General features: G+C 36.0%; 1 protein-coding gene across 1 annotated transcript in view; it reads left to right on the top strand.

Annotated features, from left to right (window-relative positions):
• LOC107743682 (metallophosphoesterase domain-containing protein 1) overlaps window positions 1-2,357 on the top strand; it is a 35,840-nt gene extending 33,483 nt beyond the window's left edge. The window contains exon 7 of the mRNA XM_016557055.1: window positions 1,968-2,357. Within this exon, the coding sequence (XP_016412541.1) occupies window positions 1,968-2,086 (119 nt within the window). The 3' untranslated portion in view covers window positions 2,087-2,357. The remainder of the gene's footprint in view (window positions 1-1,967) is intronic.
• Window positions 2,358-20,768: the final 18,411 nt, after the last annotated feature.

The raw sequence follows: 20,768 nt of genomic DNA on the forward strand, positions 1-20,768 counted from the left end.
TCTATCTTTCTGTCGCTCGGCTCGGCTAATGTCCGTCCTCTGCTGTGAACTGAACGCTCTCTCCTCCACATCATGAGTAGACACGCCCCTTACTGCTGATTGGCTACAAGTTTGTTTTGCTACTCGGCCCGAATCAGTTTTCTATTGCGTTTTTGAAAAATCGCTTACCCCACCTTTAACTTGAAATCATGTACTCGCTCTATACTTAGTGTAGGTTTTGAAATCAAGAACTGGTTTGAAATCTAGACTCAAACTTCATGATGTTATTGGTTTTGGATGTGTAAACATTTTTGGACTCACGCAATTAATTGTGAAAGATAAATCAAAATTCAGGATGTGAATTACTAATCCTATGGCTAAGGCTTAGCTCATGAATATTAATTAGTTAACGCATAAGTTGCTTGGTAACCTTCCTAGAGCGTCCAGTCACATCTAATTAAAATTCCGTGAGTCAAGACTTCACCCTTGTTGAGTTCTTAAATTAGCACCTCGGACGTGCAAGATGTTGTGTTATGGTGACTTTGTAAATCCATTACTTCTTCCTTAAAATTGCCAAAACGTCATTAAGAATATGAAACACTGTGGAATCAGAACTACAGTCTTTAAATTCATTATGATTCTCTTCCCTAACTTGGTACATCTGGCATTTGTTCAGCTTGTAACTCCAAAAGCGTAAATAAACCAAATTGTCTGTTCTAACATCATATATTTCTGTCTTTTTCTTTGCCTTTTGATGTTCATATTAGTCATTATACTACCTTTTTGTAGGTTTTTTGGACTGGGTGCCCAGGAAGATGCAGCGTGTTGGCTGTATGGAGCTGTTGAACACTGTCCAGAGGAGAGTTCAGCCCAAACTACATGTATTTGGGCACATTCATGAAGGTAATCACATGAGATGATAAGAGTCGCAATTGTCTATACATCACATGCATGAAATCCATACAGCCCTGTGATCTCAAACATATTTGTTCATGCTGCCACGTCAATCTGCCTGTTTTGGGGTTAGCAGGGCAGAGTCTGTCCCATGCTGCTTTGCCTTCTGACAGCTCCATAGCAAAAACTAGATCACATTCATATTCACAGTAAATTTAGCACACACACTCAAAATGCTTTTAGTAAAGGATTCTCATCTTTGTCGGCAATATAATTTCATTTTACATGTGTGTACGCTTGTGTTTTGTGCTTTGCATGTCTGTGTTTGACTCTGCCATGTTTATGTTATGGCACAGAAAAGTATAAAAATAGCTCCACTCGTAGCAAAAATTGCAATCATTTGCTAGTTGTTTTGTGTCCTTTTTTGCTGTTTGCAATTTATACACTTTAATCATACACACTGCATGATTATTTGTACTTACCATTTAGCTTTTAACACTTTAAACCTCATTTTTGACCTTATTAAAGGAATGGTTCACCCAAATTGAAAATTTGCTGTTAATTTACTCACCCTCAGGCCATTCAAGATGTAGGTGACTTTTTTTTCTTTAGTAGAAGTAAAGAAGATTTTTCGGTGGAACTGTTGTCCTTGGAGCTGACCAAGGCTTATGGTTATCCCTTTAAAGGCCATTCAAGATGTAGAGTTTGCTTCTTGCTCAGAACAGTTTGGGTGAAATTTAGCATTACATCACTTGCTCACCAATGGATCCTCTGCAGTGAATGGGTGCCGTCAGAATGAGAGTTCAAACAGCTGCTAAAAACATCACAATAATCCACAAGTAATCAATTGGTGAGCAAGTGATGTAATGCTAAATTCCCGTTCCGATAAAGAAACAAAATCATCTTATCTTGGATCGCCTGAGGGTGAGTACATGTTCAGGAAATGTTCATGTTTGTGTGAACTATTCCTTTAATATCATTTTGTATCAGTGTTCACCTTTTAAATGCGTGTTAACGTATTTTCACAAAAACAAAACATGCATGACATTCTTCAACTTAATGAATTGGAATATCTTTGTGTTTGTGCGAGCTAGGTTACGGTATGATGAAAGATGGAACCACCACGTTCATTAATGCCTCGGCGTGCACGGTGAACTTCCAGCCTATGAACCTGCCCATCGTTTTCGACTTGCCCAATCCCAGGAGCTCATGATTGAACTGGGACCCGCCCCCCACCCCCTTCTTTCAATCAGGGTCCCATTTTGAGCGTGTACGGATGCTGCGTAGTGTATATAGAGTGGACGAGAGATGCTAATTTGGATATTCGCAAGGATATTTCCATCCATTTTTGTGACATATGCCACGCTCAGACACAAGATAGTGGCGTTCTGCCTCCCTGACATGGATGTTTGATCTGTTTTCTGAATTTGACTCTTGCGTTGCACTTGAATCGCCATGACAATCGCGTGTACTTAAAGTCGTGGAAGCCAATCAGTGCTTGAGAGGATGGGAAGCCAAGCTTTCTTCTCATTGGCTGGCACTTATTTAAGGAGCTTTGTAACCTTGTAGCCTCAATGGACATCTGACTTGGAAAAAACTTTTTTCTTTTGCTCTGGATCCACTCTTGAAAGTTACAGGATATGCCCAGAGGAAACACTGCGCAAACAAAGCTATGGTGCAAACAAGTTTGTTCAGGGTCTTTACCATTTCTATCTTTCTCTCTCTCTCTTTCTCTGAGTCTCAGTCTCTCATCCTACTTTTTCCTGTCTGCTCTGTTGTTATATGTTGCTCTTTTGAACTTGGGGCCATGTTGGGTTTCACTGGGAGATGAAACGGCCCTAAACAGGAATTAGGGCTGCACGATTAATCGAATGCGATTGTCATGCGCATTTTGATAGTAATGCCAGTTCTGTAATCAGCAGTAAATCATCATCACGTGCTTTCAGATGGAGCAGAATTTACTACACATAGCCGTAGTTCACTGACAAGTTACGCAAAAAAATCGCAGACGATTTTATTGCGCGATTATGAAATCGAAGAAATAGTTTGCGATAATGACAGCTGTTTGCATAGCTTCTCAGTGAACTACGGCTCTGTGAAGTAAGATGGAGATTTACTGCTGATCACAGAACCGTGCTTCACTGAAAGATACGCATGACAATCGCAGCTTCTGTCGAATCGCGATCTCGATTCCATTTCGATTTATCGTGCAGCCCTAACAGGAATGTAACATTTAAAATATTGATGGTGAAAAAGAAACAAAAAAGTGTCTGAATATTTTCCTGTGTTCTCCACATTTTCATGCCGCCTTTGTTGTTCGATTTACTGTAAACGTGTAAAACTGTGAGTGTGTTTCAAGCAAACGGTCCCTTACTAAAGCAGTGTGGACTTTTACAGTAGTTTGAAGTGTTTAAGGTCAAATATTTAAAAGTTCTTCTGAAGCGCAACCGTTAACGTCCCTCCTCCGAATATCAAAGACTCGTCATGCACGCAAAGTGCGCTTTTGCATAACAAGAATATGTTGTACTTTGATCCACATGCTCCCCACTATAATTTATTAACATTCCTCCTGGTGATAATTTATTCCCATGTGTTTTACAGATCTTCAGCATTTACTGTGTGTGGCATTAGGCCTAATATGACGGTTCTGTTAGATGTGCAGAGGGTTTTCATCTCCTCCATATAAATGGATGAATAAAAATGAACAAATCGAACAAATTATAGCTCTGCGTGTGTGTGCGTGCATCTGTGGGCTCCTGTGTGTACGAACGCAATCAATTGCTACTCTTTCATAGCCTGAGGAAAAGAACGAATCGGAGCACTGAGAGATCGAAGAGATAAAAAGAAAAATATTGGAAACGCCAACTAGGAAGGATGAGTTGATGTCTGGGAGACAGATTTCTGTCTCATCTTTTTTTTTTTTTTTTTAGGCTTTGTACACTTGTTTGCATTCGGTCAGAGGTGCTTCGCACTCTCTTTTTCTTTCTCCATTCATTCTTGCCCGTATGAGGCCTACTCTTTGAAGACACTGTCGTCAGGTTTACTGCTGTGCTTCAGTTATTTTTTTCCCAGCATGCTGTTCTGAATTTCCAAACAGATTCTGTGAGTTGTTAATTCATTGTGTTGTGAAATTTCAATGATAAAGATACAATTTGGGAGATTCTTTTGTTTTTCGTCACTTAATTTTATGCCTTCTAAAGAGTTATGGTGTTGAATAAATTCTAGCAGAGATGAATTCTCTGTCAAAACATTTTCTTTTTGTTCTGGAAAAGATCATTTAAAGAGTAAATGTCTACACACTAATATTAATGTTTCAAAATTGTATTAAACAATCTCAGCGTTTCAAACTCTGTCTTCAATGTGAAATAAACCCATAGAGACAGGTAATGACATCATCAGATTATCTGCCCACAGGAAGTTACATGATTTATAAACAAATAAAGAAAATGGGGTAATTTTAAAAACAGTTTATTTTATACCAGTAAAAATCCACATATTGTTTTATATATTCTGAGAACATCAGGAGAACACTGATATAAAAATTTTGACCAAATGCTCTTCTTTTTTTTTCATAGTTTTTGGTAATTATTAGTAAGCTGATAATAATTGTTATTGTCATGGCCAATAATTTATAAATGCCTAATATTGAAATTCTGTAATATTTTGTATTTATATATTTTTAAAGGGGACATACACACACACAGTTTCACCCAATCTCATGTTAATCTTGAGTACCTATAGAGTAGTACTGCATCCTTCATATCTCCAAAAAGTATTTAGTTTTATCATATTTATAAAAGAAAGATACAGCTTTACGATTCTCTCCGGAAAAAGCCGAGCTCCTGGAGGCGCGCCGTGGGCGGAGATAAAGATTGACGAGCACTTGAGCTCCGACTGCCAACAAAACACAGCCATTTGATGCAGTTTCACTTACCGTCTACAGTTCTGAATCATGACCGGGATCTTAAAACACTTAAAAGAAAAATCTATTTTAAAAGATAATAAGTGAATTTAGGCATCGCATATTTGTTCTATAGATTATGAAAAATATACTGTATCATTTAAGATTTGCTAAAAAACAGTCTTATTAAATTAGTGCTTTTAAAGAATAACCTTTGATGACATCTGACACTTGCATAATAAAAATGTCAAAATATGAGAAAGGACCCTTCACAATGATAAATAAATTAAAAGAAAAACTAGGGGTTGTACTATGTATGCAAAAGATGAAAATATGACATCATGTGACTTCCTGAAATCATGTTAATCTGATAATCTCATTACCTGTCGCTATATAACTAGGGTTTTTCCTGGTGTTACGTCCCAGGACGTATTAATATTATTATTGTTGTCCTTAAATTTATTTTACTGTGGTTTATAAAACAGGGGGCGATATTCTAGAGCTGAAAACATTGCTGTTTGCTGTGTTCAGTTTAGAGCAACACTTGTTTCATTTTTCTGGATTGTGTCCTTTATCTGTACCTAACAAGTTGGATGTGCACACTTTTTTCTGGAGTTTCTCCAAAGATCATTCACACAAATTAAATTCAAACACATCACAATCACCAAGATATAACCCATTTCTCCATCAATCTCTCGTTGTGCCTCTTAAATTAAAACTTATCCCCATCACTGGTGTATATCCTTATTCTTCTTCAATCTCCCTTTCGTTTCTGTTATTTTTTTTCTCTATCTGCATTTGACATGAGTCGATTCCACATTATTACACTCTCACTTTTTAGTCCTAATCAAAGGACTCTGAATTTCATATCAATTATCTGCACATGCCTAAAACTTAATTTATGTAGGTAAAAATTGTCCTCACTCTTGTATCACTTCGGCCTTCCTTCTTCCACACCTCTGCACAGCCTAATGAAATCCCTCATTCAAATAATTACATGAGTAATCCTGCGGGATGGAAGGTAATTTATTCCGGGCTGGCTTTTACAATGCCATTAAAAACTCTGTTCTCTGTTATCATTCCTGTCTCTGGCCACTTTTTACCTACATGTTCCCTATTACTCTCCTTTCGCGCCCACCTCCATTTTCTTAGATCTTTTTTCCCCTCTTTACATCTACTCATGTGGCATCCACTGCATCCTCTTTAGTACACACCATCAACATCTGTCTCTCTGTCGACTTGTGTGCTTTACACAACAATGTCCTCTACTGTCTGTCTCTCTCCCTGCGTCTCTTATAAACTCGCAATTTAAATAAAATTAGTTTTTATCACATTCACACAGCAGGACTATTTAAATGAACTTGTGATGGCAAAAAGGTGAAAAACATTTAAAAACATTATTTAAATATTAAATTTATATATTAAAGTATTTAAAACTAGTGTTTAAAAATACAGAAAACCATAGAAGTTACAGTGCCTAAAATATTTCCTTTCTTATTTTACATTAAAAAAAATATGAATCTATAATCTAATATTTATGGGCATGTTACATGTATATTTTTAGGCTATATATTTTTATCAATCATATTTATCTACATATTGCTTCAAACAAATGCAGTCTTTCCCTTGAAATAAGACTGTAAGAAACTATTCGTTGTGTAATGAATATTTATATGTGTATATTCAATATTTAGATCCAGCACTATGCTGGGTCATAAATGTAATGCAATATGAAGTATGCGGCACCCTTCTAAAGTGATTGATTCCCTTAGTCTCATTACACTTGAATTACACTTTTTCCAAAATTTGAGAGATTTCAATTATTTTAATATTTGCTTCTAATATTTTTAGCTATATAAATCTGACCATAATTTTAAGCTTCATTGAGCTTCATAATTTTTTTTATTTTGAAAGAAGTTAATACATTTATTAAGCAAGGACGCATGAAATTGATCAAAAGTAACAGTGAAGGCATTTACAATATTACAAAAGATTTCTATTTAACAAACATGCAGTATTCATCAAATAATCCTGAAAAAAAAATCACCATTTACGCAAAATATTAAGCAGCAGAACTGTTTCCAACTGATAATAATGAGAAATTGTTCTTGAGCACCAAATCAGCATATTAGAACTTAACCATCACAGGATATGTTCAAATTATTTTAAATTGTAATATTATTTCACAACATTGTTGTTTTTAGTGTATTTTTGATCAAATAAAAGCAGACTTGGTGAGTAAAAGAGACTGGGAAAAAAAACATTGAAAAATCTTGCTGACCCCAAACTTTGAACGTTAGTGTATATCATTATTTTATTTTTTTTTTAACTGTAACCTACATGAAAAACTAAAAGTCATGAAGTTTATTATTTGCAAGGTCAAGATGCATTGTCCTAGCTGGCTTCATTAACATATGAAACATCATCACCACAAATGCCTTAGGGGGCATTGATATGGACGAAGAACAATAGCAGCCATCTTATTGCATGCAGAATACAAATGGCCTCTCTTGGAATAAATAAGTCTTATTTATCTTTTGTAATTTACAACAATGATTAGTCATTTGGTTTATAATGCAGAATATTGCAGCATAAATGGACTAAGAAATGTTAAGATGCCAAATTTAGCTCGGGTTGCCAGGTTTAGCCTCTCCCTCCCACTTTTAGCATGGCTTAGGGCGTCAAGGACTTACTCCGTGGGGAGTCACGCAAAACCAGCACACCCCCTCACTCTTTTGTTCTGCGATGGTTCTTTCTCCATGCCAAAAATGGCGAAAGCTCCTAGTTCTGTCATCAGGAAAGTGTCGTAATAGAGCCTCGGGGTGGGAGGTCCCTGCTGAGTTCTTACCCAATCTGGTGCCCGCCTCTCTTTTCTTACCAACATACAGGGCATTTGCACTATTATCAAGAGACAAGATACATCATTATACTAATGCTGTTTTGATGATGTCCAAAGTGTCCTGTACCGAAGCCATCTCTTCACCTCTTGATGTTGGATTTTACCCGTATCAAGGCCTCTGTTTGAGTCTGTGGCATTACATATATTTAGCATTACATTCTCTTTATTATATTAGGTGGGCAAAATCACACAAAGCAGAAAATAATGAAGACAGATAGATGAATGATTAAATTTTTGCTTGATTACGCAGAGTTTTTTCTGATCTGAAAAAAAGCACTAAAAACTATTTGTTGTAGAAACAATTTTCACTCAGAAATTGCTAATTGTTTTTTATTTCATAAATAATTACAAAAAACATGGCAAGTAACATTAAATGACAAATTATGAATACTGAAATAGTGTTTCCTTGTTAAAGGTGTGGTATATAATTTTGACAGCTAGCGGTTAAAATGGGTACTGCTGTCCAAATTCAAAATATTGGAGAGAGTTGATTCTCTTGCCCCCCTCCTCCTCAGACTCAATGCTCAAGTGGGTTGCCAGATCAGGACACACAAGAGAAACAAGTGCTACTGACAATGAAAAGCAATGAGCCTTACACTGTAAGTCGCTTAGTTGATTTATTTGTCTCTGGTCATGGAGATTTTTAGATGAATGTCGAGGCTTTTTAGGTCAGGTAGAATCTGTAATTTCTGACCCAGTTCTTTTACTGGCTTCCATGGCTACAATATGCTGTGTTTTCCACCAACTGGCAACCGAAATACTACTGGGTAAACTGGCAGTGGGCAGAATCACACGGACCAAAACAAAAACAGACATTCCGACACAGAACACACATTTCAAGAATAACTGGCTGTAGCATTGTTTTCCATAAAAACAAGTATATGAACTTAACATGTTTCCTAAATGTCTGCAAACATATTATGGTATTTTTATGTTTTAGCACAGTCAAAAAATTACATAAAGCATATTTAAACATACTCCAAAAATCTTATTTTTTTTACAACTTCAAAAAGTCATTTTTTTACAGTCAAGCACAGTCTCTTCAAATGTTGTTTCCACTGACACACTGTCTCTTATAATCCTTTTGAGAGATTTGACAATGGATGTAAAGTGGCAGTAATTTGGCTTTCTCTCCAAGGTCTCATAGTCTAGGATGAAAAGAATGAATATATCTGGTCTATTCAAACAAAATTAATCTGAAATATGAAGCACTACATAATTCTTTTACAGGTGCACTGGGCTCCTTGAACTACTAAGTAACAATATGAATCTGTGCCCTGGACTGCTGGTTAGAGAGCAACCGATGACTTCATGCCTGTAGGACGAGGTCATAGTAATGATGATTTAGTATGACATTATCCAACATTGATTTTACAATTCATGAATACCTTGAACTTGAACTGTCTAGCAAGTAAGAATTTCATTACACATTCATTATTTACTTTCTAAAACATTATCCGTCTCTCTAAAGTGCAGGTAAATGGACTGAATCACAAAAATGGATGGCAGCGGCCAGGTCTCTCACCATTTCATTTCCTGTAGCACAACCACCACTCTTTAGAAAGATCCATTCTCAACATCTGGAAGGGATGTAGTACCGTGAGTAAAAAATTATTTGAAAACATATGCACAGTTAATTACTTGATCCAACTTCAATCTCTCACGATACAGCAACGGCTAGTATCATTTCATTAGAGCTTGGTAACATAATGAAAATGAACACATAGCTCTTCACCTAAGGTTTCTGCTTTCTAATCATAAAGTAGAAGATCTGATCCTATCAACTGATCTACTCATTAGATTAAGAAGACACAAACATTGTCCTCTCAGACAGCTTTGGACAGAGCTTATTGTTCTCTTTATCAGGGCAGTAACCACCATAGACACTGAGTGAAAAAAAAAATCAGATATGACCATATTGTGCCCCCCGATATCTAATATTCTTGATGCTGCACTATATTACATGCCACTTTGTTAGTTGTTAAGATGACAAAAATGTAAAAAGTTACATTTATAGGCTTGTCTGACAAAACTGTCTAACAGCACTCATTAACATTATTGAGATGGCAAAGAAGACAAGTGTGATGCTTCCGTTTTAACGGCGAAAAACTACAAGCTAAAGCTAAACATTTAATATTTTACAACTGTTTTACAACAGAAATGTTAGAAGACCAATCCATAATATCCAGTGATGTAAACTACTCAACGTTTTTGTCAAATTTTGCTGTTTTAAATTGAAAATATAATATATATCATTTATGTGATTCATATCATTCATAATGGAATGTGACAAAAAAAATAAACATTAACAGGGTCGCATATTCAGCATAAGATTAAGAGTGAATGCATATTTTAAAATAAAAATATTAAAAACATCAATAAAAATATAATCTTTTTTTTTTTTCATTTTTCAGTTTTTCTCTTTCTTTTCCTTTCTTCCCTGAAATTCCTTAAATCCTTTATGTATTACGTGTCATTTTTTAATAAAAACAACCACTAGTAAATGGCCAGAAAAAACCTAGGATAAAAATGCTACTTCATTTAAAAATATATATGTATATTTTTTTATGTTGCATTTAAACTCTACTTGGAGATTTAATGGGCATGATGCATATGGTGATGATCAATAAGCAATAAAAACATGTTTTTGAAGTCATCACAATGGCATCAAATCTGTCTGCAGTATTATGTCAAGATCATGATGTAATAAATCTGTGGAGAGACAGAGAATCTAAATAGCAGTGAATGTATGGTTATAGAGTCGTTTGCATATTCACATGCTGAGAAGTGCTACTACAGGCACACTGATGACAGAATATGAAGGAAAGCAGAAAGATCTTGGACATGTCAAGCCATCTGTTCTGAGATTCTGAAATGAGATATTGATGTAACAGGTTTGATACGCGCTCAGGGAAAACTTATTGTATCGAATCCAAATGAGTCTATTTGACATTTACACTTTATCGTCATACTTCATCTGTTGCTCTTTTAAACATGTACACACATGTATTTTTTTAGATGCAAATTATTCCTGCTGTGCCATAGGATTGGCTAATGTTATTGTGTAGATGTTGGCACTGGTGCCAGGTTTGAATTCCAGCAGGTGCTGTGCATTGGTTTCCTTGGTGACAAACTTCAAACTGTCTCACAAGTCTTGTTCAGATTCTCTGTCCGTGAAGTGGAAAGCAGTGAAGATGGTCTGCCAAAATCCATCACATTCTCCAACATCTAATCCATCATCAGATTAGCATGCAGAGAGATTGACAAAATGCATGACTCTAAACACGTTCTGGTTGGATTGATTTGTGTGTGCGTGTTTGTGTGTGTGTGTGTGTGTGTGCGCGTTTTTGTGACAAATGAGGACATAAATTTGTATAATGACAAGGGTATGACATAGGTATTACAAGGCGAAGGTGACTTTTCAGGACATTACCCCATGTCCCCACTTTTCAAAACGCATATAAATCACACAGAATGGAGTGTATTGAAAATCTGAAATAGCACAAAGTTTCCTGTAAGGGGTAGGTTTAGGGGTAGGGTTGGTGAAGGGCAATAGAATATACGGTCTTGTACAGTAGAAAAACCATTACGCCTATGGGATGTCCCCACTTTTCACAAAAACAAACCTGTGTGTGTGCGTGCTGTGTTTTGGTCTGGTCTTCAGTTTGGTTCTCCTCCACTTTGAATAAGAGAACTGATCTCCCACCATCACCACATACACTGCTTCCAGTTGTACAGATGAACATTAATATGAATATTTGCGTGGAAGATGCATTTCTTTGCATGTTTTTATAACTCTGCATATCAAAGATATCTCCAGCTCTTTGTCAAGAATGTTACACTAGATTCCATGGTGATTTTAAAAGGTGCGTAAGTCCTGTTTTAAAAGATGAAGGAAATATTCATTTTAGATATGAGAGTTTGGAATGATCCCAAAAAATGATAAGATTATTTTCCTCATTTAGATCATTGGTTATTGTCTGGTTTTGTTTCAGGAACGAGATTTTACATTGGACATCAAATACCAAAACTGAATCTATCTACAGTGGGTATAGAAGAATCACCCCCTTTAAAATAATCACATTTTGTTACTTTGCAGTCTGAAATGAAGACAGACCCAGTTTTTGTTTTATCCAGCTGTATTTACTCAACTTATAACATCCAAGTGAATGATAAAACACCAACATGTCAGAAAAAATAAAAATAAAAAATCTGTCAAATGATCGTTCATTCAGTCTATCGATTGTTTGTGTATTCTGTCTATCTTTAGATTGTTTGTTCATTTCTTCATTCATTCTGTCTATCGATCGTTTGTTTTTTCTATTTATTGATTGTTCATTCATTAATTCATTCTATCTATTATTTGTTGTATCCATCTGTCAGTCGTTCTATCATTTTATCTTATTATCTTATTAACAGCCAATAACTCACTGCACAAAACATTAATATATTTTCTTTTATCTCGTGTGTTTTTGTTCCTGGTTTTCAGTGATGAGGGCATATCAGACCAGACCTGAGTCTCATTTTTGTATCATGACCCCTTGTTGTAGTATTTTTATTGACTGAAAACTTAAAAGGGCCTTTAATGAATTGCTCCAAGAATTCATGTTTGTTAGTCAGTACTGTAGCCCACGCAGATTAATGCCTACAGTGATTCCTCTGAATATATTATCTCTGAATATCTCACATATTACATTTAAAATATAACCAATATTTACTTTGCGTATTGCTGTAATTGGTTTGTTTACAAAGCGAGAGCAGCAAATTTAAGGATGCACTTCTAAAGGGGAGTTCGGTTTGTGTTTGGCTTTTGAATACAACAGATGATATAAAAACTAGTACTGCTGCCCACTTTACATTTAATTACCTTGCTTCACTTTTCCAATCTGGAAAACAAAAAAACAAGTGCTGTGAACATAGAGAACTTTTTGGCTGGCTTCCTTTTAATAGGGATTTTAGAGGATACAAATTAAAACGATGTCCTGCTGCTTGCAGGCAGCCTCCAAAGAATATAATTAGCTGGAACATCTAGAAATCAAAATTATTCAGTGTTTCTGTTCTTTTGTTTCCTCTAATGAGATACGAAGAACATGTAAGCTATATTTGTGCAGCAAATAATTTCTCCAATGACTCATGAAGCAAGAAATGGGATGCTTTTCAGGATGTGTGTGTGCTCTCCGGAGAGCCTCGCACATTATAGAGGCAAAATGAGTGCCCTGAATGTTGATATTAGGCTATTCACACCTGCATAGCTCTGCTGAAAGATGGTATTGGGAGGTTTAGCCACCTCTAAATCCCAGTGCACAAGATCCCCTTCTCTCCTGATCCTGCAGTTAACCTTATGTATATATCGACTACTATTGTGTACTTTCATCCAAACTGCTTCTGATTGGGTGTTGCATATTATGCAGTATGAACTCTTTGTTGTTGGATTTTGGACATTTACTGCAGTTTATGCTTCAAATGAAAAAATCGGTAGCACTTTAGTATAGAGACCGATTCTCACTATTAGTTGCTTATTAGCATGCCTATTATTAACATTTTGGCTGTTTATTAGCACTTATAAAGCATTTATTCTATGACTATATTCTACATCCCTAATCCTACCCAATGCCTAAACTTAACAACTACCTTACTAACCATTAATAAGCAACAAATTAGGAGTTTATTGAAGTTGTATTTAATGGTTTGTTAATAGCTAGAATTGGAATTTTGAAATAAAGTGTGACCAAAAGATCTGTCATTAGAACAAGACAAAATAGTTGTATTTAATGGTTTGTTAATAGCTAGAATTGGAATTTTTAAATAAAGTGTGACCAAAAGATCTGTCATTAGAACAAGACAAAATAAACGTTTGATGATAGTTTAAACAAGATATTTAATCTTAAAGGAATGGTTCACCCAATCAGTTACTCACCCTTAAGCTTGACAGCCAATGCTTTTATTGTAAGAAAAGAGAAGCATGAACATTTTTCAAAATAGCTGGTTTTGTTTTCCGCAGAAGAAAAGGTCATACTGGTTTCGATCGACTTATGGTTGAGTAAATGATAACATAATCCATTTTTTTCCCTTTAATACCTTTTGGCAGTTTTGCTTTTTATGTAAATGCATAACGGTATTTAGATATGTCTACTGAAAAAAAAGTATAGATGATTTATTTATTTATTTTGCAGTGCAGAGAATTTTCACAAATGGTGAAATGCTTCTTAAGCCAATAATGTACTACTTTAGAAATCAAAATTTTCCATTAGCCACACGTTCCCTTGGAGATGCGTTTATGATTTCCCAGAGACACTGAACACAGCCTATAAAAGCTAATAATAGGGTCCTAAATCCAGACGTTTTCTGTGCTATATTAATCCACTTAAAAAGAAAAAATTCTGCCAATAAATCCAACTTTGCCTCACCCTTTAAAGTTCCATAAATGTATCTTCCTGTGGTTCAGAGACACTTTCAGATGGTGATTGTCTGGAGGAAAAACCTCTTCAGAGGACCTCACCCTCCATTTTCATGTCACTGAGTTTTTGCGTCATGCCGAGTGACTTCATCATCTATACGTGAAGAAAAACATCACCCACTGCCACTTATTGTGTTGTGCATGTTGTTGATGTGAGTACATAAATTGATGTTGCGTGCAGATTTGTTTTTATCATTGTGAATGGGTGGAGAGATTGACTGAAGTTTTAAATGGTATAAAACTTAACTAGCCCAGCAAGACCAACTCGGTCAACCAACTTGAAAGGATATTTCACCCAAAAATAAAAATGTTGTCTTTTACTCACCCTCAAGTTGTTCCTAACCGGTATGAGTTTTTATTTATTCTGCTGAACAAAAAAAAGAACCAAACAGTTTCTGGTCCTCATTAACTTCCATAGTATTTTTTCCCATGATGGAAGTCAAATCTCTTCCACTATGGAAGTCAATGGGAACCATCAACTGTTGGAAAGTCATACTGGTTAGGAACAACTTGAGGGTGAGTAAATGATGACTGGGAATTTTCAATTTTGGGTGAACTACCCTTTAGTTAGACAAAAAAAAAGCTGATTCCCCAGTTTTCAATCTATTTACTTTCATTCTGAAAAAGTCACAATTAGTAGTTTTTGTCAGTTTGGTGATTGTCAAACTGGTAAGCTAGCAAAGCTAAGCTATTCATAAAATCTGGTCAACCAGCACATCTTTGCTGATTTACTGGCTTGACCATTACCAAACCAGCATAAAGCACATCACATCTGACTTCATATTGACAATTGCAATGTTTAATCTCATATTGCGGCTTTATTTTTCAGAATTGCTCTCAAAATGATTTTATATCTCACAATGTGACCTTTTGTATGTGACATTGTGATTTTATTTTGAACTTCATGCTGGTATATGCTGGTCTTGGAGAAGGAAGTGATATCAAACACACTGTATTCAATATTTTGTGGAGAAAAAAACGATGCCAGCGAGAGGCTGTCGCCTACTAAATGTCCTTAAGACCACCTGAAATCTCTCTTTGGCTCTGATGACCCCTGTGTCTGTATAATAAGCACAGCACTCTGTCTTTAACTCATAATTATGCAGATCTCTCATGCACCACTGTTAGGAACGGCTTGTAAATTTTACACACACACACACACACACACAGAGGCAGGAGTATCAGGAATCGGAGCACGTCCCAGCGCCCTGCGCTCTTCTCCCCAGTGTTTGCATGCAGCTCTGTCTGACTCCAGACCTGCTGCCGAGGTTCATTACTATCTGCTATAACACCAAACCGCTGTTTGATCTGCGGCTCACTGGCTTTATTATTAAGACAAGACACTTCCCCCCCACCCCCTTCCGTTCCTTTACAGACTATAAAGACAGAAGGAGCGCCTGCCCGGCTGTCTCTGAGAAAGGCGGTGCATGCGTTTTAAAACATTTATGATTATTTCATAAAAGCGAAGGAACATCAAACCGTTGAATAAATATTTGAGGTGCTTTGGAGAAAGGGGTTGTGGATTTCCGTTAGGATTTGTGCTTTTGAGACAGTTTAAAGATTAGGAGAAAGACTCTGAATCGACATACTGCAGACAACAGATGTCATAGATTTATCATTTTAGCTTTTTAGATGCTTTAGTTTTCAGTGACATGGTTTCTAGTCATGTTTTGCAGCAACTTTGACCTCTAAATGTCACTCATTTAGAAGAAGATGGAAAGTTTATTCTTGTTTATGTGGCACAGTAATTTAACATGATCTCTCATCTACCCTCATCAAATCTCTCATCAGATACTCATTGTACCCACCTCAGAGTAAAAAAAAAAAGGTAATATTGACTTTTTCTTGTTACCATAACTTTATTTCTCACAATTTAGCTTTTTTTCCTCACAATTGCAACTTTTATGTATTTACAGTGTGACTATTTTAATTGTGACTTTATATCTCACAGTTGTGTCCTCCTCTCTTATAATTGCAACTTTATTTCTCATAATTCCACTTTTTTTCTCACATTTGCAACTTTACAGTATGTCTTATAATTGCAATTTTCTAGCAATGTTACTATTTATTATTTTAAACTGTTTCACAGTTACCTGTTTTATTTTTTACTCTGTATTCAAATCTGTCACTCTCATCCAAACAAGGTAAATTTAAGTGTAATTTAAGTTTTTAAATGTAAGTTTTGTTTTGTTTTTCTTTTGTGTGCCACAGAAATTTAGTAAGATCTCTTATCTACTCTCATATGATCTCTCATCAGACACTCATTGTATCCATCTCAGATTTTAAAAAAAGAAATAAAAAATTAAGGTAATTAAATAACTAGTAACTAGTTATTTATCACAATAAATTTTTTTCACTATTATGGCATTTATATATTACATTGTGACTTTTTCTAATAATTGCAATCTCATAATGTCCTTATCTCATAACTGCAACTTTATTTTCAAATAATTGTGACTTTCAGTGTTTCAACTGCAAATTTCTATCTAGCAATGTGATTTTATTTATAGACCTTAGTCAGTCAGTAAAGTGCGTTCGATGGATTGTGCTGTTGTTTAACACACACAAACTTCACTAACAGCTGCATTTGTGGTCAATTTATTTGGTGACCTTAACCTCAGAATTAAGAGGCATTCACACGGACAGCAATTAAATTGTGAGAGGTTGCCAATTCAAATTGCTGTTCTGTTGGATGCCTGTTGTTCTTAATCAACTATAGCATCCGTTTATATCAGGCGACTCCAACTCTGACTGATAATGAATGACTTTCGGTTGCTTTCTTGTAAATCGCTGGCCCATTACATCAGAAACATTCCCCAAACATATTCAAAAAGGTGCATTAGTGAACAAAGGGTCAACTGTCCGCTGGTGGTTCATGGAAAAAAAAAAGTTTGTTTGACTAAATTATGTGTTTTTCACATAAATTAAAGCCATCAAAGGCCAGCGGTGTTCTCCACATGTCACTGCGGGATGCGACGCGAGACTTCATAAACCACATAACAAATTCACCCGCAGACGTCTCAGTTTAGCAAGCGTGAATTCATATTCCAGCTTCTAATCAGCATTTACCTCCTCTAATTCTTCTCTATTAATTTCTCCTTTGATAATGCACTGATGTGTACGTGTGTATACAGGCAAGCGCACATATGGACAGTGTGTGTATATGAGTGTATGTTTGTGTTGCGCTACGGCCCACCTGGGATTTCACATCAGGGTTGGAGAGTAAGCACGCTGCAGTAAAGGCAATGACCCAATTAACAACAAAGTCACATCACCAGGTGGCCAAACAAGCTGCTTCAGAGAGGAACAAAACGAGGAGGAGAGATGTCCCACTTCCATTTGAGGGGGGATAAAACAACGTCCGTGCGCGTTTCCATGGTGAACACCCCCACACGCCATGCGTTTTGCATGTGCTACCTTTGCAGGCATTAGTCATAATTAACAAGGCTACTCGGGAGATTATTTTCTGGGCAAACATTTTAATTAAAATTGTTCCCTCTGTTGCGCGCATGCCATCTCTTCACTTAGTGCCAATTTCCACCCCTCTGTCCTCTAAAAGCAGGGACCGCAGCGAGGGGGGCCCCAGATGGTGGCTAAAGGCAGGAACGGAGTGATTGAGTGGGGTAAAAAAAAAAAGGAAATGAATAAACAGTGTGTTTGTTCTAATGAGATTCTCTCGTGGCCCACACGATCAACTCAATTGCCCTCGGACAACTCTGAGTTCCCTGAAGCGATCTCACCCCTCCTCTTAACAATGTTTGCAGAGTTTGAGTGAACACCTGAAGACATTGCATTTGGACTTTACAATATCCTGTAGTTGAGGAAAGGGAAATCCAAATAAAGAAAAGAATTGCATTCAAGAAGATAAATACTTTAAATAATTGTAATTTAAATTGTAATTTAAAATTAATATTTTCCATTTATTCATTCAGCAGATGCTTTTATCCATACAAATTAGGAACATCACAAGCTATTTGTCAAAAGAGCCAACAATATTCTTAGTACCCAAAGCCAAGTTTAAAGTGTAAGATAGATTAGGTTCATCTCGATGCATTATATCACCCGTCACTCAAGCAGAAGCTCTGCCTTCTTTTGCTCTTATCGCTGACATATCTTTTTATTTCACTGCTGCCATTCTCAGCAGAACTTCCCACTGTCTCAAATTTAGTTTGGTCTAAAGGTTTAGTCAGTTCAGGTCTGAATACTTACTGAAGACCTACTGCAAAGAGGACATAATTAAGCAGGAAATGGGTCACATGTAGCAAGGAGAAAACAATGCTAAATGGGCAAAAAAGTAATCATATCAACTTCTAAAAGATCTTCCCATACCTTTTGTTGTTTGTCAAAGACTGTGTCCAATAAAACCACAAATAAAATTTGTGGTGTTTTGCCACAAATAAATCTGTCACTTTGTAATATGGCTAATAATACTAATACAATATTTGGCCTAGTGTTAGTTTCATGTTAAACTAGGAAAGCACACTTCTTTTAGGCCTTTTCAAGTAATACATATATTAAAATTATATAAAATAAATAATACATACATATTGTTGTGCATATGCAGGTTATAAATATATTAAAATGTGTATAAAAGAAATAAAATACACTCTTAAAAATAAAGGTGCTTCACGATGCCATAGAAGAACCTTTTTGTCTAAATGGTTCCATAAAGAACCTTTAACATCTGAAGAACCTTTCTGTTTCACAAAAGGTTCTTTGTGGCGAAATAAGGTTCTTCAGATTACAAAAAGGTAAGAAAGAGATGGTTCTTTAAAGAACCTTTGACTGAATGGTTCTTTGTGCAACCAAAAATGGTTCTTCTATGGCATCGCTTGAAGAACCTTTTGAAGCACCTTTATTTTTAAGAGTGTATATATGTATATTATGCAGAACATCTCATGTTAATTTAGCATATTATTAGGTATTTTTCAGTATAATTTAAGTGAAATTGAAGTTTTGAAGTCCATTTATTGTTACTTGCACACGAAAGAACAACCAGTAAATCATTCAAAATTTCTCCTTTCTTCTTCCATAAGAATTTTAGAACAAAATGAGGGTGAGTAAATGATGACAGAATTATAAATTTTATGTAAACCATCCCATATGCAACTTGTTGATTACCACTGGCATAGACTATAATGCAATCACAAGCACTATTATAGCTTTAACATACTTTTCCATAGCTACTCTTACACAACGTAGTGTTTTGCAGTAAACTAAATATTTGAGCTAAAGTAGTTCAAAATATGAGTGGCACGGTGTAATTTTTACTAGTCGGGTAAGGTGTGAAGCAGGCTGCCTGGGTTTACTGTATGTGTGCTAAATGCACACTAATGAGGGACCTGGCTGAGCAAAAGCTGAAAGCAATTAGATGCTGTAGAAATGAACCTGTCACTGCGTATGCCCATGAGTCTCATCAAAATCCTGATGAGGAAATTTGACTGCCAGGCACAAAGTTTGGGAGGAAAAGTCCTTGATAGAAAGGAGGAATTTTCTGTCACTTCCCATTTTCTGTCATTATCACCCTGGTGCCTGATCTCTGATTGGTCGCAATCAAGTTGTGATCGCTTCCTAATACCTGGACCCGCAGTACAGAAGTATAAGAGCTGTTGGATTTATTAGCCTATAATCCTCACATTTCTCACTCCGTTTCTTTCTCTCCCTCCCATCTACCTCTGAAACCTGCCACTGCTCTCTTTAAAAAGCGATTCCCTATTCTCCTCAGCAGCTCGAGCTGAAGGACGTGTCCATATTTGTTCTAAGTGAACAGGCAGAGAGCCCCGGTCACTGCCTTTAGGTTAGCTCCAATCTGCAAAGTTAAAAAGCCACATGGGCAGGAGCTCGTGAAACTGCCTCGGGCCAGCTGAACTTCTGCACCCTTACCCTGCCTTTCATCTCATAGCTATACAGTGCAAGTGAAGTGTATGCCTTGATCTTACTGCTTCGAGTCTGTTCCCCAAAGCACCGGCAACGAGCAGGATAACCACGGACATGAGTAAAACTATATCACAGAAATACTTACTAGGGTGGAGAGATGGATACAGGGAAGATAAACAGGTGCTAAACTGAATATTATTTGAAAGAGTCGCTGATATATGTTTTCTAGTGATCGTGGCGGCAGTAATTAATCTAAAAAACAATCTAACAGAGAGCTAACTAAAACTATATATACAGACACAGACGGTATTTTAAAAGATCCAGACTAAGCTCAACCTACTGTTCTGAACATTAGAGTATTAGAGTTTGTATATAAAAAATAGATATTTTGCACCATTACCTTTTTTACATAATTCCTGTAGTACGAACCTTATGATGCAAAGGACTCCCAAAAATGGTGATCTATTCATATATTAACAGAGCTATATATTTTGATACACATATTGACACCCAGTTATATTGTGTGAAAAAATAATTAAGCAAGGTATTATGTCCAACATGTTCCTTCCAAAACAAAATAGTTGGCTTTTATATTGTCATTTTACTTTTAGCCAAAATGAATCGTTAAGATGAATATATCATATTAATATGAATTCATCAATATAATATTTAATGTAATATAATATATTTATTTAATTATAATATTAATGAAAATAAATATTGTGTGTGTATCGGTCTCATTTTAGTATCATAAAAATATA

This window comes from Sinocyclocheilus rhinocerous, unplaced genomic scaffold, assembly GCF_001515625.1.
Source record: "Sinocyclocheilus rhinocerous isolate Xijiao unplaced genomic scaffold, SAMN03320098_v1.1 scaffold551, whole genome shotgun sequence".
Taxonomy (NCBI): Eukaryota; Metazoa; Chordata; class Actinopteri; order Cypriniformes; family Cyprinidae; genus Sinocyclocheilus; species Sinocyclocheilus rhinocerous.